Here is a 25,510-nt window from a genome sequence, read left to right as displayed (position 1 = left end):
CAGTCCTCTGCCTAAATTACTTCACGGTTTCTGTCTCATGGTTGAACTAAACTGAAAGGCAAAGGGATTTGAACAAACTAAATTCCTAGCAAGTTGGCTAGTTTACTTGTGATTGAAGAAACATGCAGCCTCCTGGAAAATACACTTTCTTCAAGTAATGACAGTTTGTACTGTGGATTATTTTCTTGCTTTATTTATAGAAAAAACACCATAAGAAGTAAAAATAAATTACACATTTCTCTCTTTTCTCCTGGACTTGAAGAGACACTGTTCATTTCCCTTTACTACCATCTCCCACTTGTAAATATTCTGTGTCTAATCTTTTTAGTTTTGAATTCTCTTCAAGATTGGTTGATATGTCATACACTTTTCAGCAATGAGATACTTGGCAGAAACAGATCATTCCTTTTAACTGAGTCAAGAAATAAAAAGCAGTAATGGCCTCTGTGATCAATCACTACCATAGCAAAAAGAAAAAATAAATATAATTTTTCTTTAAGCATTTTTGTGTGTGCACATGTATATATGTGTGAGAGAGGGTCTCTCATCGGTATTCACCCATTTGGCTACACTGCCTGGCCACTGGCCTCCAGAGACCTGTTTTTACGGCACCTGGTCTTTACATAAGTGATAGGGATTTCAACCCAGGGACTCAGGCTCACCTGGCAAGCACTTCACTGACTGAGCCATCTTCCCATCCAGTGCTGTCTTAGTCAGTGTTCTATTATGAAGATCTCAAAAGGCCCCAGGGACATGCTTCCTTCAACAAGGAACTAATCCTTTCAGATAGTGCCACTCCCTAAGCATTTAAACATATGAACCTATGGGAGCCATTCTTATTCAAACTACCACAAGCATATTTTTTCTTTACTCATTTATTGTTTGTTTGTTTGTTTGTTTTTGAGATAGGGTTTCTCTTGTTAGCCCTGGCTGTCTGGGAATTCACTTTGTAGACCAGGCTGGCCTCAAACTCAGAGCTATACCTGCCTCTGCTCTCTAAGTGCTGGGATTTCCTATTTCTTTTACAACATCAATTATTCATCTTGTTAAAACTATGATAATTCTATTATAATTATCCATATGCCTCTGTTCCCTAATTTACTATCTTTGTATACCTGTCTCTTTCTTTGCACACACACATACTTTTTAAAATTACACTTTCAGCTGGGCGGTGGTGGCACACACCTTTAATTCCAGTACTTAGGAGGCAGAGGCACGTGGATCTCTGGGAGTTCAAGGCCAGCCTGGGCTACAAAGTGAGTTCCAGGGAAGGCTCCAAAGCTACACAGATAAGCCCTGTCTCAAAAAACAAGAACAAAAACAAACAAAAAAAAATTACACTTTCATTTAGTAGAAGGTACAAGATAGAAAACGACCTGAGAGAGTCATTTTCTTCTGGCTACCATGTGGTCCAGGGATTCAACTTAAATCAGACTTCATGAAAAGCAAATTTAACTGCTGAGCCATCTCCTGCATCCCTTTTTCTTCTAAAGAAAACATGCCTTGCTATGTTTCCCAGACTGGTCCTATATTCAAGTGATCCCCTCTACCTCAACTTTCTGCTACCATCATGCCCAACAAATGTTTATATTTAAAATAAAACAAAAACAAAACCAAAGAGAAACTTCCAGACAAACATACACATACATAAAACCCCAAAACTAACTCCCAAGAAAATCCCCAAAACTGGGCTGGCTGAGCCATCTCACTAGCTCCAAGTGATGACTATATTTTTATTTTATTTTATTTTGAGACAGAGTCTTACTATGTAGCCCTGGCTGATCTGGAAAACACTATTTAGACCAAGTTGGCCTCAACTCACAGAGATCTGCCTGTCTGTCAGCCGGCCAATATTTAAAGGCTTATACTACCACACAAAGCAGAATTTTCAGAATGGAATCCAGGGTCTATTACATTGTAATTGGCCAATAAATGTGTTGAGAAATTAATATATTAACATCTAAGGAATGTAAAATAAAATACAACTTTGGATATTGACAAAATTATTCTTGGCTATGTTTCATAGTAAAACACACTTTCAAAAATTTGCCTAGACTATCCACCAGGCTCCAATGGATACACCCCTGGTCATGCAGATGACCCTGCTTAAACTTGGTGAGTCACCAAACAAAAGTGCATGAACATGGGAAAGACCTTGTAGGAGTGGGAAGGTGTAAGAGAGGATGGGAAAGATGAAAGATGAGAATAACCAGAATGCATTACAGAGTCGACAAGGTGTAGCTCAGGGGTATAAAAGTGCTTGCTGCACATGCCTGATGACCTGAGTTCAATTCCTAGGACTAGTGGAAAGAGACAGCTGGCTCCCGAAAACTATCCTCTGACTTCTACACCTACCACCTACATTTCCTCTAACAATAAACAAAAAAAAAAAAATCTTAAAAAGAATGTATTATATACATGTACAAACGTGTCAAAGAAAAAGTTAACACAAAATTAATTTGCCTAAACAGTGGGATGTGGTACAAGCGTCTGTCATCCCAATATCCTTCCTAGGAGTCAGGAGGCTGAGATAAGAGAACAGTGGGAACTTGAGGGCCAGCTAACTTGGCATGCACAGCATTGAAAAGATCCTGTCTCAAACAAAGTGATAAGGTAAGGACTAACACCTCAAAGTTGTCCTATGACCTCACTGTGCACACAATGGCACACATGTGCCTTCACCCACACAAAAGAATATTTACACCCATTCATATACTCTTCTCTGTCTCCTCCCTCCTCCTCTCCCCACAAATCCCAAACAAAACTTGAGCAGGTGAGATGGCCAGCGGCTAAACATGAATGACATGTAAACTTAATAACACATGTTTTATACTTAGAACACAGATGAAAAAGCTGAATGTGGTGGTGCTCACTTCATCCATATTCCTAACACTGGGGACATAGTGCAGTTGGCAGAATACCTGCCTAACATGCATGAAGCCACAGGTTCAATCCTTAACAGCACATAAACTAGGCACGGGTACTTGGGAGGTGGAGGTAGAAGAATCAGAAGTTCAAAGTCATTCTTGATAAAATAACAAGCTCAAGGGCAGCACCAGGTGGGAATTGGACCTAGCGCCCATATATGCTGGGCAAGTGCTCTACCACTGAGCTACAGCCCCAGGGCATTTATCTGAATTAAAGATTCTGATTAATATCAGACTAAGTGTTCATGTTCAAAATTTCAAAAATGTTAGGTGTGGTAGTATGGACCCGGATTACCAAGTACTTGAGAGACTGACACAGGAAAATTACTAAATAATTCCAAGCCAGCCTGGATGACCTAGTGAGACCTGTCCCAAAACATAGTAAAATCCTAGCACTTGCGAGTTGAAGGAGGATGATCAAGAATTCCAGGACAGTTTACACCGCATAGCAAGTCTGAGGACAGCCTAAGATTCTCAAGCCCTGTCTCAACACAAATAACTTAAAGAAAAACTAGGACAAAACAAGACCGTTCAAAAGCAAGCAGGAAGAGGGGCTGGAGAGTACTTCTTGTTCTTGTAGAGGATCTGGGTTCTGTTGGTTCCAGCACCCACGTGGCAACTCACAACTATCTGTAATTCCAGTTCCTGGGGATCTGCCACTCTCTTCTGATATCTGAGGGCACCAGGCACATGTGGTGTATATACATAAATGCAAGCAAAACATTCATACACAGAAAATAAAATATATCTAAAAATTTATTAAGAAAAGCATTAAGAGTCTATAAAAGCTAACCTAATAAAATATAAAAAAAAATGCAATGAGAAAAATTTTTAATCTGATTCAAAAGGTAATAGACGACAAAGAAAAGATGGAGAAAAAAGCAAGACAAATGGTCACACTTAACAAAAATTTAAAGATTCTTACAATGAAAATACCAGTTATTAGACGGAATGAAAGCTGGGCATAGTGGCCTGTTCCTGTAATCTTAGCACTTGGGAGATGGAGGCAGGGGGATCAGGAACTCAAGCCAGTCTCATGGTGGGCCAGCTAACCTGGAGTACATATTGCAGCAGCAGATATGAGAAAGAACCTACCTCAGCAAAATGGAAGTTGAGAACTGACTCCTAAGTTGTCCTGACCTCCACACTTGTGCTGTAGCATGTACACACACACACACACCACAAACAAATTTAAAATTTTATTTTACACAATTAAAAAGAACACCTGAGACAGGCTAGTGAACATTCCGAGGCGCTCAGAAGTCTCATCAAAGAGGTCGTGTAAGCTCCTCCCTTGAGCCTTCTTGCTTTGCGCCTCTTCCACTTGGCCACTCCTGAGCTGTAGTCTTCGTAATGGGCTGATTACAAGTATATAAAGTGCTTTTTATTACTTCTCTGAATTGTTCTACCAGATTATCAAACCCAAGGAGCCAGGCTTGGTGGCACAAATCTGTAACCCTAGTATTCAGGAAGCTGAGGCAGGAGGATGAGTTCAAGACCTGTGTGGGCTATATGGAGACACTCCATCTCAAAAACAAACAAACAACAAAAAAACTCCAAAACAATATAAAACAAAACCAAAAACAAAGGGTGAGACTACCAGGAAAACTGAATTTATAGTCAGCCAGAAAGGAATGTGGGTAGCTTGAGGGACTCCATTTACAACTAGAATCAAAAATGAGAGTCTGGTAGGCTTGAACCCTTAAATCTGTAGTTTGCTGTTAACTCTGGGTAGTGTCAGAACTAACTGTTCAGCACCAAGTAAGCATCAGAAATGGAGTCTAGAAGAAAAAGGCCTCTCATTTGGTAGTGTCAGAAAACATGAGACTTGTTAGAATAGCCCAGAGTTGCAGAAACATGTGTGGAAAGACAAAAGGGTGGGACTCTCGTGTCAGGGGTGGGGATGCTGAAGCAGGAGTGTCATGATAAATGGATGTCATCTGGAGCTATAGAGTGAGACCTCATTTCAAACCCTGAACCCAATAAAAAAGAAAATAAAGTATAGAGATCCTTTGGTTCTGGGTAGTCACATGGTTCCCATGGTATGGAATCAGATATGCTGGGATCAATCACCAAAGGTAAAATTTCCAATGGAATGCAGAAATGGATCCAATTCCTGGGAGGCAGTTTACAGATACTTAGCGAAATGTAAACCAATAATAAAATAACAAAATATAAACTCCCCTGGCTATTTAAGCTAAAATCAAATTAAAGGAGAGCGTTAAGTTAGAGCTTGATGTTGGAACAAGCTCAGACTTCAGTTGGTCTGAGCTTGACCACCAGGTTCAAATCCTCCTCCAAGAAGTAAAATTATATGGAAACAACAGGGCACTTCTAAGAGCATAGTCAGCAAAAAGGCAGTCCACATAAGAGAAGAGCAAAACCACTAAGCTAAGGTGGATATAATGTGAAGTTCCTCATTTGGGGGAACATCGGTGTCCTAAAGAACCTTTATCATGGTGCCTAATTTGGGGCAGTATCTTTGTTTCTAACTCTTTTTGAGACAAGAGTTCTTGCTATGTAGCCCTGGCTAGTCTATATGCCAACTATGTGTACTAAGCAGGCCATAAACTTGCAGAGACCCTCATGTCTTTGCCTCTCAGGTGTTGGGATCACAAACATGTGTCACCAAAACTGGCCTTTTTATTTTTAAATGTTTCAGAATAGAACAACCTTGAATTGATATAGGAGCCATATGCCACTGTGGAACAAATGCATACGATTCAGATACACTCAAGAGGATAACTAGCCTGGTAGACTGAATAAAAAAACAATGGAAGGTCTGTTTAGTGTGAGGAGAGTCTGTCTGATTTCCTGTATAAATGCTAAGAGGGATACCTCATATGGGCACTGACATGCTTGTGTAACAGCCCTCTGAGCACTAGCTTTATGATAACTGGGATACTGCTCACTGATTATGCCAATATATTGGCCAAATGCTGTTGTTGATGAAGGTTTATTTGATGTGATCTTCATATGATCTGTTATAAAACTGAACAATCTGAGATTTAGTGAATTTGTTTATGTTACAATGTCAACAAAACATAAATTATAAGAACATAAAGATCATAGCCAGTGAAATGGCAGAGGGTAAAAGTTCTTACTATGTGTTCTGGTTAGTTTTAATTGTCAACTTGACATTTATCTAGAATTTTCTTGAAGAATGCCTTAATGAGGAATTTTTTTGGATTGGGTTATCCTGTGGATATGTCTGTGGTGTTGTCCTGATTGTTAACTGATGTAGGGGACCCAAGCCACTGTGGGCAGCATTCCTTAGGCAGGGAGTCTTGAACTGTAAAAGAACGAAGAAATGTAACTGAACACAGGGAAGCCAGCGAGTGGATACCTACACCCACTTCTCTCTGCTCTCCAGCTGCTTCAAGCCCTGACACACGAACTCCCCTGCTGTGATGGACTATAATCTGGAATTGTAAAACAAATAAACCCTTTTCTTCCCTAAATTTGTCACAGAAACTAGAACACCAACACCATGTAAGCCTGAAGGTCTCAGTTTGAACTTAGAGCCCATGTCCAAAGCCGTATGTGTGTAATCTCAGTGTTCCTACAGGGAAACGGCAGGGAGACAAGAGAATCGCTTAGAAACTCACAGGACAGCCAGCAGAAACAAGGGACCTTTCTGCAACAGGTGGAGGAGAGCACTGACTTCTGAATAGTTTCTGTCTTTCATTTTAAAAAAAAATTATTTATTTTTGTTTATTTATTATGTGTATGTAGATCAAAGGACCAACTTTCAGGAGTTAGTCCTCTTCTTCCACTGTGGGTTCTAAGGACTGACCTCAGCTCATCAGGACCATCCTGCTGGCCCCTAACACACACACACACACACACACACACACAAAATAAATAAATAAAAGAGAGGAAAGAAGGAAGGAAGGAAGGAAAGAAGGAAGGAAGGAAGAGAGAGAGAGAGAGAGAAAGGAAAGGAAAGGAAAGGAAAGGAAAGGAAAGGAAAGGAAAGGAAAGGAAAGGAAAGGAAAGGAAAGGGGAAAGGGAAAGGAAAAAGGGAAGAAAGAAAGAAAAAAAGGAAGGAAGGAAGGAAGGAAGAAAGAAAGAAAGAAAGAGAGAGAGAGAAAGAATTTAAATAGGATATGGAGGTAAAGGAGAGCCAAGGGACTCATCTTAACAATATGGAAACTTGCCAGGCGGTGGTGGCGCAAGCCTTTAATCCCAGCACTTGGGAGGCAGAAGCAGGCGGATCTTTGTGAGTTCGAGGCCAGCCTGGTCTACAGAGCGAGATCCAGGAAAGGCGCAAAGCTACACAGAGAAACCCTGTCTCGAAAAACCAAAAAAAAAAACAAAAACAAAAACAAAAACATGGTTGTAACAAAATGGGGTGAATAAAAGGGATATGATGACAGGTTAGCACTGTCTTCAGTCTTGGCCATAGAAGCTTCTTCCTGCAGTGGGCAGCAGCTAATGCAGAAACACTAAGTGGTCACAGTGCTGAGAAGAAGTGACCATTGAGTGCTCGGCCACAAATGGGACATCTATATGAACCTCCACAAGGCTCGTGAACATGACGGAAAAGGGAAAAAAGAACATGAAAGCCAGAGGATGGTGAAGAATTCTCGAGATGCCCTCTTCTAGACGCAGCATGGCCGCTGCACTCATGAACCCGCTGCGGTTGTTGCTGGGGGATGTTCTGTATGGCAAATGTGTTGCTCTGATTCATCAATAAATAAAACCTGATTGGCCGTGGCTAGGCAGGAAGTATAGGCGGGACTAACAGAGAGGAGAAATAAAAGAACAGGAAGGCAGAAGGAGTCACTGCCAGCTGCCGCCATGACAAACAGCATGTGAAGATACTTGTAAGCCAGGAGCCACGTGGCAAGGTACAGATTTATGGAAATGGATTAATTTAAGATATAAGAACAGTAACCAAGAAGCCTGCCACAGCCATACAGTTTGAAGCAATATAAGTCTCTGTGTTTACTTGGTTGGGTCTGAGTGGCTGTGGGACTGGTGGGTGACAGAGATTTGTCCTGACTGTGGGCAAGGCAGGAAAACACTAGCTACAGGTTGTTTTACCTAAACAAGATCAGTCAACACTGCAGCATGGAGCACTGGCTGAACTCACTGGGGGAAGAGGAGAGACAGAGAGAGGGAGGGACGGAGGGAGGGAAGAAAGGGAGGAAGGATAAAGGGAGGAGAGGCGAGAAAGAGAACAGAGGAGAAGGAAGAGGAGGGGAGGGAGAGAGAAATATAAATATGAGAAGGGAACCTGCTTGGGAGTGTTGTAGGAAGAGATATGAACTAGGAGTGGGTAAGATCAAGATACAATGGACTGGGGACTAGAGGGATGGCTCAGTGGTTAAGAACACTAGCTGCTCTTGCAGAGGACCTGGGTTCGATCCCCAACGCCCACAAAGAGGCTCACAACTGTCTCTAACTCCAGTTCCAGGGGATCGGATGCCCTCCTCTGCCTTCCCTGGGTACCAGGTATGCACATAATGCACAGATACACATGTAGGCAAAACACCTGTCCATGCAGAAGTAATAAAAGTAATTTTTAATGAAGATACATGAAATTGGAGAGATGGCTCAGAGGTTAAGAGCACTGGCTGCTCTTCCAGAGGACCTGAGTTCAATTCCAGCAACCACATGGCAGCTCACAACTATCTGTAACTCCATTCCAGGAATCCAATGCCCTGTTCTGGCCTCCACGGGCATTGGTGGTACACAGGCATATATGCAGGCAAAACACTCATACACATAAACTAAACAAATAAAAAAATCAAGACATATTGTATACATGTATGAAATTGTAAGGGGGCAGAGGTAGACAGAGCAGCGGCAGAGGCAAGCAGAGCGGCGGCAGAGACGTAATAAAGACCAGAAATCGAGCTATTACCCGCTGAGGAGTTAGTGAAAACAAAGAGATTAAGAGCTTGGAACAGGGACGCCTTTAATCCCAGCACCCGGGGAAGGAGCCATCTCCTTGGGACACGACCAGAACAGATCCGAACATTCTGCCTGAGGCAGAAACCCAACAACTTGGAGGTGCTGGTGAGATTACCCTACTAAACAACCTGCTCAGCTGAGATCCATTCGGGAGAGGATTCAGAACCCTACAGTCTGAGGAAATAAGATCAGCTGAGGAGTTGAAGAATGAGCAAAATGTGACCTGAGAACACAAAAGAAGGCGCCGCCCAGCCACCGAACCAGATCACCAGAATCATAAGCCTACTACACTGACTGGGAACAGGTAAGCCCCCATCTCCAGACCAGCAGATCAGGTCTCTAGCCCCTAGGCCCTAACCATCGGAGTCCCAGGAACCAGATAGCTACCTTTCCCTGCTCCCACACACACAAAAAAAAAAACAAACCCCAAAACCAAAAAAAAAAAAAAAACCAAACAAAACCAAAACCCTATGAACCTAACAACCACTGAAACCATAAGCATATCCTGCACCAACTGGGAACAACTGCTCCCTGAGACAGAACCCACTAACACCGATTGGACTAAGCTGCTCCCGAAGAAACAGAGCCCAACAGCACCGATTTAACCAAGAACTCCTAGTGAACCAAGACTATCAATTAGAACAAGAGAGGCACCTACAGACACAGACACCACCTGTACCAAGCCGAGGAAGAGATGAGTAGATGCCAGTGCAAAAATACAGGCAACAACATAAAGACCTATATGACAACATCAGAACCTAGTGATTCTACACCTGCAAGACCTGAACATACCAAGGCAGGAGAAGCAGAAGAAATCAATCCTAAAAATAAATGACTTTAAGAAGATGATAGAGGCCCTTAAAGAAGAAATAAAAAATTCCCTTAAAGAGAAAATGAAAAACTCCCTTAAAGAGGAAATAAAAAATTCCCTTAAAGAAATGGAAGAAAGCTGGGCGGTGGTGGCGCACGCGTTTAATTCCAGCACTCGGGAGGCAGAGCCAGGCAGATCTCTGTGAGTTCGAGGCCAGCCTGGGCCACCAAGTGAGTTCCAGGAAAGGCGCAAAGCTACAGAGAAACCCTGTCTCGAAAAACCAAATAAATAAATAAGAAAGAAATGGAAGAAAAAAAAACAAACAAAAAATTGGAAGGAATCAAAGAAAGCCAAGAAAAAGTAATTAAACAGATGAAGGAAACAGTCCAAGATTTGAAAATTGAAATTGAGACAAAAAAGAAAACACAAACTGAGGGAATGCTGGAAATAGAAATTCTGACTAAATGAACAGGAACTACAGATGCAAGCATAACCAACTGAATGCAAGAGATGGAACAGAGAATCTCTGATGTTGAAGACACAATAGAGAAAATAGATTTGTCAGTCAAAGAAAACACTAAAGCCAAAAAAGTCTTAACACAAAACGCCCAAGAAATTTGGGACACCATGAAGAGACCAAACCTAAGAATAATAGGGATAGAAGGAGAATACCAACTGAAAGGCACAGAAAATATATTAAAAAAAAATCATAGAAGAAAACTTTCCTAACCTAAAGAAACAAATACCTATGAAGATACAAGAAACTTACAGAACACCAAACAAGCTGGATCCAAAAAAAAAGTTCCCTTGCCACATAATAATCAAAACACTAAACATACAGAACAAAGAAAAAATATTAAGAGCTGCAAAGGAAAAAGACCAAGTAACATATAAAGGCAGACCCATAAGAATAACACCAGACTTCTCAAAAGAGACTATGAAAGCTAGAAGGTCCTGGAAAAATGTTTTGTAGACACTAAGAGACCGCGGATGCCAAACCAGACTATTATACCCAGCAAAACTCTCCATAACCATAGACAGAGTAAACAAAATATTCCATGATAAAACCAGATTTAAACAATACCTATTCACAAATCCAGCCCTACAGAAAGCACTAGAAGGACAAATCCAACCTAAAGAAGCTAACCACACCCATGAAAACTCGAGCAATAGATAATCCCATACCAACAAATACCAAAGAAGGAAAATGCAACACTACCACAAAAAAATAACAGGAATTAACAATCACTGGTCATTAATATCCATCAATATCAATGGTCTCAACTCACCTATAAAAAGACACAGACTAACAGAATGGATACGAAAACAGGATCCATCCTTCTTCTGCATACAAGAAACACACCTCAACTTCAAAAACAGACACTGCCGCAAAGTAAAATGCTGGGAAAAGGCTTTCCAATCAAATGGACCTAAGAAGCAAGCTGGTGTGTAGCTATCCTAATATCTAATAAAATAGACTTCAAACTAAAATCAATCAAAAGAGATCTGGGTGGACATTACATATTTATCACAGGAAAAAATCCACCAAGATGAAGTCTCGATTCTGAACATTTATGCCCCAAATACAAAGGCACCCACATTCATAAAAGAAACATTACTAAAGCTTAAATCATACATCAAACCCCACACACTAGTAGTGGGAGATTTCAACACAACACTCTCACCAAAAAAAAGATCTACCAGACTAAAACTTAATAAAGAAAGAAGGACCTAACAGATGTTACGACTCAAATGGACTTAACAGACATCTACAGAACATTCCATCCTAACACAAAAGAATATACCTTCTTCTCAGCACCCCATGGAACCTCCTTAAAAATTGACCACATGCTTGGTCACAAAGCAAATCTCACAGATACAAAAACATTGGAATCACCTCCTATATCTTATCGGACCATGCCTTAAAGTTAGACCTCAACAACAACAAAAATTATAGAAAGCCTACAATCTCATGGAAACTGAATAATGCCCACCTGAAACACCAATGGGTCAAGGAAGAAATAAATTAAAGATTTCCTAGAATTCAATGAAAATGAAAGTACAACATACCCAAACTTATGGGACACTATGAAAGCAGTGCTAAGAGGAAAATTCATAACACTAAATGCACACATAAAGAAGATGGAGAAATCTCATACCAATGACTTAACAGCACAACTGAAAGCTCTAGAACAAAAAAAAAAAAAAAAACCCTCACCCAGGAGGAATAGATGCCAGGAAATAATAAAATTGAGAGGCGAAATCAATGAAATAGAAACCAAGAGAACAATACAAAAAAATCAATGAAACAAAGAGCTGGTTCTTTGAAAAAATTAACAAGATAGACAAACCCCTAGCCAAATTAACCAAAAGGCAAAAGAAAGCACCCAAATTATCAAAATCAGAAATGATAAGGGAGACTTAACAACAGACAATGAGGAAATCCAGAGAATCATCAGGTCATACTTCAAAAACCTGTACTCCACAAAATTGGAAAATCTGGAAGAAATAGACAATTTTCTGGATAGATACCATATACCAAAGTTAAATCAAGACCAGATAAACTATTTAAATAGACCAATAACCCCTAAAGAAATAGAAACAGTCATCAAAAGTCTTCCAACCAAAAAAAGCCCTGGACCAGATGGTTTCAGTGCAGAATTCTACCAGATTTTCAAAGAACTAATTCCAATACTCTTCAAATTGTTCTACACAATAGAAACAGAAGGAATATTACCAAACTCCTTCTATGAGGCTACAATTACCCTGATACCCAAATCATACAAAGATGCAACAAAGAAAGAGAATTACAGACCAATCTCCCTCATGAACATTGATGCAAAAATACTCAACAAAATATTGGCAAACTGAATCCAAGAACACATCAAAAAAAATTATCCACCATGACCAAGTAGGTTTCATTCCAGGGATGCAAGGATGGTTCAACATATGAAAAATCTGTCAATGTAATGAAACTGTAAGGGAATAAATAAGACATAAAATAAATTAATTAAAAATGTCAAATAAAAGATGTTGATAAGATTTAAACATGGACTTTGTTTTTTTTGGTTTCTTGAGACAGGGTTTCTCTGTGTAGCTCCGACTGTCCTGGAACTTTCTTTGTAGACCAGGCTTGGCCTCAAACTCACAGAGATCTGCCTGATTCTGCCTCTGGAGTGCTGGGACTAAAGACGTATACCACCACCACTCAGCTTTTAAACAAGGGTCTTAACAGCACTCTGGAAGGCAGATTAACTAAAGTTTTTTTAGTTAGTATAACTTATATAAGTTAATATAATTTTAGTTAAGATAATTTAGTTAATAATAAAAACACTTGATAAGTTTTCACTATTAAGGAGCTCAATCAAGTTTTGTTTAGTTTCTCTTTCTCTTCTCTCTCTCTCTCTCTCTCTCTCTCTCTCTCTCTCTCTCTCTCTCTCTCTCTCTCTCTCCCTCCCTCCCTCCCTCCTTCCCTCCCTCCCTTCTTTCCTTTCTTTCTTGTCTCAGTTTGGAGAAATTTAAAGTGCTAGAAGCCAGTTTTCAACAAGAAACATGAACTTAGGGCTGGAGAGACAGCTCTGTGGTTAGGAGCACTGCCTACCCTTCTAGAGGAACTGGGCTTGATTCCCAGCATCCACATGTGGCAGCTTACACTGCCTGTAACGTCAGTTCCAAAGGATCTGACACCCTCTTCTGGTCTCTTGAGCACTGTACACATGTGGTGCATATACTCACACAGAAAACATCCATAAACATAAACTAAAAAAATAATAAAAATCAAATAAAAACATAAATTACAGCCTCTTTGGGCCATAATCAATATTCAGGAAAGACAAAAGGACTAGTGTCCCTTGGCACAACCCCTTATAAGAGGCTAATACACAGGCTCATAGAAATGGTCAGGGTAGAAAAAAGACATTTCTGGAACAGCTTTACAAAGGTGTCTCATATAGTGCAGTACTAAAATCTGTTATCACAGGCTATAATTAATATGATAGGATTTAAAATGTTAGGGTTACACTGGGTAATGGTGGTACACATCTTTAATCCCAGCACTCAGGAGGCAGAAGCAGGTGGATCTTTGAGTTCAAGGCCAGCCTGATCTACATAGTGAGTTTCAGGGCAGGCAGGGCTATACAGAGAAACCCTGTCTTGGAAAACTAAACAAACAAAAAGTTAGGGTTGATGGAATTAAGGTAGAAGTCTAAAGTGAATCAGAATATTTAAACAGGGTTTAGATGAATGCTTTATGGGAACACTTTCTCTATGTAGTATGTACTATTATGGGACAGACATTATATAAATTCACTTTTCAAGCCATACTAATTAGACATACTAAATGGGAATGAACAAGACTTCCTGAGCAAACAATGTAAACAAGAAGCTACAATGCTGATACACACAAATTCTCCACAAAACAACTATGGAGACTAGACTAAATATCTATATTTCCTAGTAACTACTGTAGGGCAATAGACTACAGAATTTCCATTAGAGGAGCAACTATGAGTTTGCAATTGGATATTAAGCCAAACCGTCCCTATTACTGAAATACAGAAAATCTTATAATTTGAAATATTCATGGTATCATGTAAGGTCAGAAAAACTCTCTGAAGGAAAGTTACATAATAAAATGGAGATAGTTTATATTGTATCTCATTAACACTGGCATGCAAAGAGATTCATATAATGCAGAGCATCTCTTTTTCTGTAGGACTGGATGGAATTGTGCGAGAATCTGCCAGGTTCCATTGTCACTTGGACATGACACCTCTCAACAGGCAACAAAGGGCTACTTGGTTTATGGATGGCAGCTCCAAAGCAAATGAACATATCTTGTTTTGAAGGTCACTATGACAATTGAGGAAGCCAAAAACAAATCAGCTCAGTGGATTGACTAAATCACACACTGTTTCTCTAGCAGTGATAAAAGAGCAGACACAATGGTAAAGACCTTTACATCTGAATCTTTACTAACTTATGACTCTGTCATATGGTCAGATAGATGGGCAGTGTAAAATCAGACTATTAAAGGCATGCTTGCATAGGATAGTCCCAGATAGCTATCACAATTGGCTTGAAAAAAATCTTTACTGCTTTAAAAACAACAAATAGAGCTAGACATGGTAATGAAGACCTGTAACCCCAGCACTTAGGAAGTAGAGAAATGAGAATTAGGAGTTCAAGGTTATTCTCAGATATATAGTAAGCTCAAAGCCAGCCAGGGCCACATGAGACCCTATCTTAAAAAAAAAAAAAAAAAAAAAAAAGACAAAGACAAATGCCAGACAGTGGTAGTGCACATCTTTAATCCCAGCACTTAGGAGGCAGAGGCAAGCAGGCTTCTGAGTTCAAGGCCAGCCTGGTCTACAGAGTGAGTTCCAGGACGGCTAGGGCTGTTACACAGAGAAACAATTTTAATGATACTAAGGTTATGTTTAACATAAAATAAGTCTAATAGTAGGTGGAGATGTGCTCACTGGTAGAACACTTGCCTAGCATGTTCAAGGCAACTCCTGCCACCCACCTCAAATCTAGTAATACTAAAATATTAGTCAAAGCTGGTTAAATCGTATTGCTTTTTGGATCAAGGTCATGGAAACATAGTTTCTTTCTACCAAAATATTAGGTTTGTTTTTTATGATTGATAAATTATAACCAATAAACAAGATCTACTTTGGCAAGACTAGCAATATGTAAATTAAAAGACTTCCAACAGTTTCAAGAAAACAAGTAGCTTCTACTTTCCAACAACTAGTAAAGGAGAAGACTGAAGAACTGGTTGAGGAGCCTTGCAGAGGCACAAAGAACAGGAACAAGGGTTGTGTGGGCGGCAGTAACTGCTTATTTTCTTTGTGAAGAGCCAAAGGAGGTAAGTAAGCAAGACCCAGAAGTGTTCTGGAGGCTTTAATTATTGGTACCAAAAGTCAGACACTGGCGTTTAAATTTTCCATCTTTTATATTTCCACTATTCTTTTGAAAAGAGGACCATACTCCTACCTTACAATGTCTGGGTTCATGTAACCTTCAGACATTCTTCTTCTGATATAAGGTATTAGGAAAGAGCCTTGACTTCCTAGATGCATTCTCTACTTAAAAATTTATAGCCAGTTATCACTGAAAAAAGACTGATAGAATGACTCTCTAGATAGACGGAATCTGTCTAAATTGTGAACTAAAATTTCAAATCAGTTTAATGAACACTTTCATCATTGAAATCTATCTACTTATATTCACTTTGGATTTTCACAAGTAATTGTTTGGTTCTTGAAGAACCTTTAATTTTAAATATCCTTAAAACCCCCTTACACAGTATCACAAAGGGCAAAAACGGACACCAGAGTGCAAATAACATAATGACTCTTTTAAAATTGTGTTCACTTAAATGTCTTTCTCTAAAGGGAGAGACATTATCAATGTTAAAACCCACCAAAACTGCATTTACACAAAGCTTTCATTTCATACTCTGCAAACATCTAGTATGATATATTTATCATATAGCTGGATAATGAGTAAGTAATTTAAAAATTAAGTATTAAGACGGGTAAGGAAATATTACGTGTAGATCCAGTATGGTTACCAACATGGTTTAGTTATCTGGAGAGAGACTGATATGAGCCTAATTTTTGGAACTACTCCATTACTTACTTGTGCTATGACTACTTAGCTGCCCTGTGTCTCATTTCCCCCTGGATAAAGGAACACCAAACACAGTCTAAAAGTTCCAGCTAGGTCTTCTCATTTACCTTTCACAATTAATCAGGGGTGGATGGCAAAAACATCCCAGAGAGACAAGGGGACTAGCACTTCTGAAAATTAATTAAGTCAGTCACCCACAGCACTTATAGTTAATAAGGGGCAGAACAGAGATTTGAAACTAAGGCATTTATGAATTTCTAAAACCAATACTGGTCAAATATTTTAAAAAAGATTATTTTCTTTTATGAGTATGAGTGGTTTGCTCAAATGTATGTCTGTGCTCCATGTGTGTCTCGTGCCCAAAAGAAGGTCTTAGATCACCTGGAACTGGAGTTATGGGCAGTTGTGAGCTGCAATGTGAATGCTAGGAATCAAACCTAGGTCATTGGCAAGACCAGAAAGAATACCTGGCTCTTAACCACTGAGCCATTTCTCCACCCTGTTTAAACATTTCTAATTCTAAAATCTGAAATCTGAAATGGTCTAAAATCTGACACTGGGAGCTGACATCATGCTGCAATTCTCCAATTCTACCATCTCTCCAGGGAAAAGAGTAAGAATGCTTCACACAGGTAATAAACAGGTAATGATGAACACTAAGAAAATGAGAGCAAAAGGGACATAAAGAACTTAGATAAGCCATTAGAGAACTCCCTGATAACAAAAAAGCAACACTGAACACATTATCAAAAGCTATTATGTAGGATAAACTGAGAAGCCTCATGAAGGGCTGTCAACACACAAATAGTGTCAACACACACACAAGATGGGGAAGCATAAATATAGCCTGCTTGGCTCAGTTTCACTTATAATTTAAAATAGAAAAATAAAAAAGGAAAGTGAAAAAATAAACACAACAGTAGCAGTAGGGAAACTGTTCTACAATGCTGCCAGCCTAAATACAAACTAGCAAAAGGCTAATCCAAATAGCTGTGCCATATTTTCCAAAGTTTCAACAGTGCACACAGCTAGTTTACAATTTCCTACAACCCAGTATCTATTATGACACAACATCTCTATTTCTTCTGTAAATTCATATTCAGATGGAAACAGGTATCCTAGTCTAGGCTCAGTATCAGTCATCAAAAATGTACTAGTGAGCCGGGTGGTGGTGGCGCACTAGGGAGGCAGAGCCAGGTGGATCTCTGTGAGTTCGAGGCAGCCTGGTCTCCAAATTGAGTTCCAGGAAAGGCGCAAAGCTACACAGAGAAACCCTGTCTCGAAAAACCAAAAAAAAAAAATGTACTAGTGAAACAAAACTTGTTAGTATCTTAACTAAATCTGTGTTGGGAGAACTTTGAATAAAAGATACAATAAAGATAATACCTTCTGGGGCTTGGAGGTTAAAAACACAACTACATACAACTCTAGCAGATCTGTTGCTAGGTCTGGAACAGTCATATCTGTTTCCCACCCGTACATCTTTTCTTTCTCATTCTTGCAGTGCTCCTACAGGCAGATGTCCAAAATTGTCTGCCTCAGGAAGTTGCAGAGTAAACATTACATTTATTGCTTTCACATGCACCCTGAATTTTCATGTAAAACTGCCAATTTGTAAAGAAAGAAAGTCCCATTAGTCATGTATAGTAACAGGTTTCAATGCATCTAATAATTATATGTTGTGGATAAAGAGTTGTTTTCATTAAAAAAAAAAAAAAATACACCCAAACTGGTCAACACAACACTTTCAATTCCTTCCTGTTTATCTCTGCAGCCACTGTCACTTCAAAATAGAAACAACCCATAGTTTTTCATCTCACTCAAGCCTATTCTTTTTATGCAAAACAAAAGAGACTTAGGATCATTAATTGATTCTACAATGAAATAAAGTAGTTCAGGGCATAAGTACTTGTTTTTAGAAAATGAACTGTGAAGGATACCCACCTTGTGAGTAGAGAAGGATCTGCATCTCTAACAGAACACAGGTGAACACTTGAACTAGGTTCTCCAATCCCAGGAGCTCCAAGGCCTCTCGAAGAGGGTAGTCAGAGAGCGGGAGTTCGCTGGGCCCAGGCCTCTGGCAGACGACAGGTTCATAAACACCGTAAAATTTCAGTGACCTCCCAGGAGGTGGAAGGGGTACCTCATAGAGAATATTATGGATGTAGCTCTCAAGCGGCAAGGGTGGTGGCTGCTGTGAGGTAACTGCCTTGTAAAGCTGGAGGAGGAATTTCTTGCAGGCTTGCATGAAAGGCAGAGGTGTGATCAAGCATATACTTTTTGATACATACAAGGTGTCTCTGTTGATATCGTAAGAGTTGTATCGCTGGAGTTTCAAAAGAGAAGTTGCATCTCCCTCATCAATACTACTTGCCAGTGAGTCCATACTGCAGGAGGATGAAGCATACACACTGCTGTATTGCTCTGCATTATGCATCTGGTACAGTGTCTGCATTGCTGTACAGATTTGCTTACTTGTAACCTCTTCATAAAAAGTGAGAACAAAACCATAGGTTCGAGAACCATCTTCCCGGGTAATTATAAACGAATGGAACTGAGGATCTTTATTGTCAGCTTGTGTTCTGAAAGACAGCCCTTTAGGCATGCACAGCTGTGGAGAAATGGGGAAAATCATCAGAATGCAGTATATGCATAACTTCAAACCAGAAAAAAAGGGGGGGGGATGATTTTCTTTTTAACAGGATCCAAAGGATGAATCCTATCCAGATTTAACTTTAGCAATAGCTTTAAATAGAAACATAGTGTAAATTCTTCACTTACTTGTAGATAAAATATTCTCACAAGAAACAGATGTGGGGCCAATTTGGCTCAGCAGTTAAGGTGCTTAACTAACTGCAAGTCTCACAGCCCTGGTTCAATTCCTGGGACCCACAAGTTGTCTTCTTACCTCCACACATGTGCATACACACAAACAATAAATAAATGTATTTTAAAAATAAATGTAAGCACACACATGGAAAAATATTCACTGTGTGGTATTACACAAAAAAGGGTTTTATTAAGAATGAGAGGACTAGAGCCAGAAAGATAGCTCAGCAGGTAAAGTGGCGGCTGTCAGGTCTGAGTTCTATCACCCGAACAGCCCTGGTGGAGGGAGAGAGCTGTCTCTGGCATGCTGTCTGACTTCCACACATAGACACAGACACACAAAACCCCACACTAAATACATGTAAAATGTTTTTAAATTTTAAAAGAGAATGAGATCTTTGATTTGGACTTAGTAACACAGTATTTAAAAAAAAAAAAAAAAAAAAAAAAAAAAGCCCTGACCTTCTTTTGATTAGTGAAGAAGTCAACAAAAATAAAAACAGTTATCCTATGCAGGACACAAAGACAGAAAATTAAGGAAAACGAAAAAAGAAAGGAGTCCCCATACTCCAGAGTCTGGTTGAAGTATCTGTTAGGTGAACATCAAGAATACCAGCATATGAGGCTGGAGTGATGGTTCAGCATTTAAGAGCACTGGGTTGCTCTTCTAGAAGACCAGGATTTGATTTCCATTACCCACATTATAGCTTACAACCATCTGTTCACTCTAGTTCCAGGTGATCCTATGCCCTCTTCTGGCCTCCACTGGTACTAGGCATACATGTAGTGCAGTCATACATGTAGGCAAAACACCCATGTACATAAAAACAATTTAAAAAATTATCTTCCTCTGTAGTCCTTGTGACCTAGAGTGGTTTTGCTTTATCAAGCTGTAATGCTACCCAATCCTATCACAGTATCACTCTATGATCTCATTTTTAAGTTCTTTGGCAACTCTTTGAGATACAATGTCACAAGATACCAAAAAAAGGGGTCAGGCACCCAGCTACACAGCCAAACCCGGAGTAAGAAGGAAAGAAAAGATATTCAGAAATAGAGAAAGGTAAGAACCCAGAGGTAAAAGGTAGACAAGCTAATTTAAGAAAAGCTCTACTGAGTGGATTTCCACTCAGATACTGTTGAACATCTTCTAACAACATTTTTCTAAACCTCAATGATGAACCACATTAATTTCATTGGAGAATTTGGCTTTAGCCAACATTAGAATTGGGTGGTAATAGCTGTGCTATACAGAGTGCACTTCATGGAGCTATTTCTCTTCTATACCAGGACTTCATTAAACCTGTCTTTTCTGGATGCAATTTATATCTGAGATATTTTAATAGTAAGGAGTAATCCCATGGTGGGCAGCTTTGATGTCATTGGTTTTGATTTTCAAGTATCAATCTCATAAATTATGCTTTTTTGGTAAAAATTACAATTTAGGACTTTGATTTTCCTTTCCTCCTATTCTGACATATTCCATTGTGAAAATGAAAGACATAGCCTTTTCTACTGTTGAATCAATAAATACCAACTTGTAAAACATGAATATATTTATACTGTAGTATAAATGAGATGTGCCATAATTTAAAAAAGAAAGAGAGAAGCCGGGCAGTGGTGGCGCACGCCTTTAATCCCAGCACTCGGGAGGCAGAACCAGGCGGATCTCTGTGAGTTCGAGGCCAGCCTGGGCTACCAAGTGAGTTCCAGGAAAGGCACAAAGCTACACGGAGAAACCCTGTCTCGAAAAACCAAAAAAAAAAAGAAAGAGAGACAGGGAGGGAGGGAGGGAGGGAGGAAGGGAGGGAGGAAGGGAGGGAGGGAGGGAGGGAGGGAGGGGGAGAGGGAGGGAGGGAGGAAGGGGACAAATGAATGAAAGAGCCTCCATGTATTATTTGAGAGCTGAGTGGCAAGCCCCCTCAAAAAGAGCAAAAGAGTTAAAAACAAAAAACAAAAACCCAACAACATATAGGCCAGTCATGAAAGTCAGGGATTCTATGTTTTTGAGAGTAGAAATCTGTAGCTAGAGGAATGCCTTGCCCACAGTCACAAATCTCTCTCACCCGCCAGTCCCACAGCCGCTCAGACCCAACCAAGTAAACACAGAGACTTATATTGCTTCAAACTGTATGGCCGTGGCAGGCTTCTTGCTAACTGTTCTTATAGCTTAAATTAATCCATTTCCATAAATCTATACCTTGCCACATGGCTCATGGCTTACCAGCATTTTCACATGCTGCTTGTCCTGGCGGGCGGCTGGCAGTGACTCCTGCCTTCCTGTTCTTTTATTTCTTCTCTCTGTTAGTCTCGCCTATACTTCCTGCCTAGCCACGGCCAATCAGGTTTTATTTATTGACCAATCAGAGCAACTTGACATACAGACCATCCCCCAGCACAGCCAAGTGCAGACCATCTCAGACACCTGCACTCAGGCCCATGGTCCCAATCATCCTCTATGCGGACTTGCTGGGTAAAACCACGAGGAACCGAAGAACAGGCTCCCACAGGACATACAGAACATCCCAAAGCAGAAATCTCTGAGAAAATATGTTTCTTTTTGATGAGCCCTGAAGATGCTGACATCACTTTTGCTATTTTGAACAAATATGATGCTTTATCCTAGAAAAATAAACTTTGAAAATGAAACTTTTATTTACTAAAACATAGAACAAGGTATTTTAAATTATTTGTAACAGAGATTTTTAAAAGGCCTAAATATGGTTCACTTTGTGGCAGATTATATTTTTATAATAAATCCAACAGTACTTCTAGTTCTATATACTCTTCAAGCATCTTGCCATGCCCCACATTAAGAGGTTGAGTCTACCTTTCCTTTTGGTGGTGCGGAGCAGTGTAGGGCGGCAAGATGGCTGTACAGGTTCCCAAGAAGAGGAAGTTTGTGGCCAATGGCATCTTCAAAGCTGAACTGAATGAGTTTCTCACTTGGGAACTGGCTGCAGATGGCTACTTTGGAGCTGAAGTCAGGGTTACACCAAGCAGAACAGAAATCATCATTTTAGCCACCAGAACACAGAATGTTCTTGGTGAGAAGGGTCGTTGGATCAGAGCTGACTACTATAGTCCAGAAGAGGTTCAGCTTCCTTGAGGGCAGCGTAGAGCTTTATGCAAAATGGCGGCCACAGAGAGTCTCTTCATTACAAACACCTAGGAGGGCTTGCTGTGCAAAAGGCCTCCTATGGTGTGCTTAGGTTCATTACGGAGAGTGGGACCAGGGGCTGCCAGGTTGTGGTGTCTGGGAAGCTCCAAGGATAGATGGCCAAGTCCATGAAGTTTGTGGATGGGCTGATGATCCACAGCGGAGACCTGTTAACTACTATGTTGACACTGCTGTGCACCATGTGCTCCTGAGACGAAGTGTGCTGGGCATCAAAGTGAGGATCATGCTGCCCTGGGACCCAAGTGGTAAGACTGGCCCCAAGAAGCCTCTGCCTGATAACGTGAGCACTGTGGAACCTAAAGACGAAATCTTGCCTACCACCCCCATCTCAGAGCAGAAGGGTGGGAAGCCAGAGGCACCTGCCATGCCCCAGCCAGTGCCTACAGCATAACAGGGTCTTGGCAGCTACATGTTGGAGGCTGGGCTGGATGTTGTCCTGTACAGACATTTAATAAAATTTTCACAAAGACAAAAAAAAAAGAGGTGCTGTGGGATGGTCTGTATGTCAAATTGTTCTGATTGGTCAATAAAACACTGATTGGCCAGTGGCCAGGCAGGAAGTAGGTGGGACAAGGAGAGAGGAGAATTCTGGGAAGTGGAAGGCTGAGGCAGGGAGACACTGCCAGCTGCTGCCATGACCAGCAGCATGTGAAGACACCGGTAAGCCACCAGCCACGTGGCAAGGTATAGATTTATAGAAATGGATTAATTTAAGCTATAAGAACAGTTAGCAAGAAGCCTGCTACGGCCATACAGTTTGTAAGCAATATAAGTCTCTGTGTTTACTTGGTTGGGTCTGAGCGGCTGTGGCACTGGCAGGTGACAGAGATTTGTCCTGACTGTGGACAAGGCAGGAAAACTACATCTACAAAGAGGTTGAGTTTACCCCTTCTTCTGAATCCAGACAGGCCACCTAGAATGCCTATACTAGAGTAGCAAACTTTAATCAGGGCCAGGTAACTATCTGAATCTCTGGACAACCAAGTCTGTCTGTCACATTGACTCAACTCCATCATACAGTGTGAAACTCATAAAGGCTTGGGATGGCTTTGCTCTACCATGACTAAGAATAAACAGTTAAAGTTTTTTATTATATTAAAAAGAATAAAGAGATGGATTTGCACAGGGGGAAATGTTCAACCAGCCATATAATAAAATCCAACAGCAGTGACATGATAGCAGACAAGACTAAAAAAGGCAGCTCCACCTCTCGCGGGTCACACATCCTGGAAGTCTTGAAGCAAAAAATAAGAAAACTGGTGGTGATGGCCATGTCTGTGGTACGCAGCATCACAGGGGACCACAAGGACATCATCTATGATGTGTCTTTCAACTGCCACAGGTGCCAAATGGCCATCTGCTCCAGCAACAGACGGGAATGTTGATATTTAACAATACTTAACAAATGCCAGTGCCCTCCAGGAGAGGTGGTTCCCCTCTGTCTCAGGAAGGTCTGAGATAAAAGTGAAAACGGAGATTGGCATTGTACTGCTAGTTGGAAGACACACGGTAGATCTGTGTGGTGTGTGACATGGGCTCTTCCTACATGTGGACAGGTTAGGGCTTCTGTTCTTTTGACTGAACAGCTGCTGTATGGGAAGAAATAGGAGAATCAAATGATAAACTGCGAGGACAGAGCCACGGGTGAAGAGGACAACTCCAGTAGACAGCAGAACATCCATTACTACTGTGAAATTTGCTCCCATGCATATGGGGCTGATGTTAGCAACCTGTTCAGCAGATGGTATAGTAAGAATATGTGAGGCACCAGATGTTATGGGTCTCAGACAGTGGTCTCTACAGAGCGACATCTCATGTAAAAAGAGCTGTCGCTTTATTTCTTGGAACACTTCCAGCTCTTGCACTCACTCCTCCATGACAGCTGTGGAAAGTGATAACAGTAGTCTAATGGCTGAGGTTCAGAGGTGGTTTTGTTTTTTGTTTTTGTTTTTGTTTTTTTACAAGACAGGGTTTCTCTGTGTAACCGATCTGGCTGTCCTGGAACTCGCTTTGTAGACCAGGCTGGCCTCGAACTCACAGAAATCTGCCTGGCTCTGCCTCCCGAGTGCTAAGATTCAGATGTGCGCCACCACCGCCCAGATCAGAGTTTTTATTACAATGAAAACACCAGAAATAATGCAAAGCTGAAACTCTTATGACGGTCATTGATCCTATTCATGATATTGCATTTGCTCCAAATTTGGGAAGATCTTTCCACATTCTGGCAATAGTAAACAAAGATGTAAGAATTTTCACAAAACTTGTGAGGAAAGAACTTACTTCTGGTGGTCCAACAAAATTTGAATTCATATTGTGGCTCAGTTTGGTAAACATAATTCTCAGGTATGGCAGGTAAGTTGGAACTTAACAGGAACAGTACTGGCATCTTCAGGAGGACAGCTGTGTAAGGTTGTGGGAAGCTAATTACATGGACAATTAGAAGTATACTGAAGGGTAATGGGAGCCCTCAGCTGAGAAACTCAAGTCCTTTACTAAGCTGAAATACTCCAAATCTTCAAAACTCATTAAGTGGCTCTTCCATCTGAAAGCACAACTGAGTACAAGCTGGAGTAACTGATGTTTTCCTGCTTGTTACATGCACACAGGAATGTAACAAAGCAAACTCTTCTTCCTCTTCCCCAGCACCACCTGAACTTTATGCATTAGCAGCCTGCTCACTGCTAAAAATACAGTAAATATATATATATTTTTATATATATATATATTTTATTAATTATATATATATATTTTTTACTAGTCAGTTTATTGACACTATAAATGGAGAGGCTTTTTGTTTAGACAATATCATCAAAACTATTTTTTTGTAAGTGTTCTTGAAACTTGGGGTTAAAAAGTAAAATTGTTAATATCCTCATAAATAGTTGGGAAGAGGTAAAATATTTTATCCTTTGGAAAAATTTAGGCATATGTCGTCCATTTTCTAAAATAAGATGATTAGTTTTTTTATCATTTTAATTTGAAACTGAATCAATATTTTTCATAGATTAAAAAAGAAAATGAAAACTGCCTGACTTAAAGCTGTCACGCTGCATGGCATCAAATGAAGAGACAGCACAGTGACAGAAGTCCTAGCTATATGCTGAGCCTAGGAAACAGGCCTGTGAGTACCACGTCTTCATCTGAGATCCCTCTTTAGTCTGTAAGTCAGTCTAATGCACAATGGAATAGAATCTGCCAAAC

At 40.3% G+C, this 25,510-nt stretch overlaps 1 protein-coding gene and 2 pseudogenes across 6 annotated transcripts in view; 2 read left to right on the top strand and 1 right to left on the bottom strand.

Annotated features, from left to right (window-relative positions):
- The window catches only part of Dennd5b (DENN domain containing 5B), a 136,291-nt gene that overhangs the window by 72,796 nt on the left and 37,985 nt on the right, over positions 1–25,510 (bottom strand). For 5 of the 6 annotated variants that reach the window (XM_028892419.2, XM_037203964.1, XM_028892416.2 and 2 more), the window contains one exon: positions 18,244–18,910. In XM_028892419.2, coding sequence (XP_028748252.1) covers positions 18,244–18,910 — 667 coding nt within the window. Of the gene's footprint in view, positions 1–18,243; positions 18,911–24,589; positions 24,997–25,510 lie in introns of those variants that run through there. The other variant, XM_028892417.2, reaches the window with a different exon arrangement.
- Positions 21,818–22,704, top strand: LOC114708861 (annotated as a pseudogene).
- On the top strand, positions 23,443–24,468 carry LOC114708863 (annotated as a pseudogene).

The sequence above is a fragment of the Peromyscus leucopus genome, chromosome 3 (genome assembly GCF_004664715.2).
Source record: "Peromyscus leucopus breed LL Stock chromosome 3, UCI_PerLeu_2.1, whole genome shotgun sequence".
Lineage (NCBI taxonomy): Eukaryota > Metazoa > Chordata > Mammalia > Rodentia > Cricetidae > Peromyscus > Peromyscus leucopus.
This window is presented reverse-complemented; position numbering and strand designations above follow the sequence as displayed.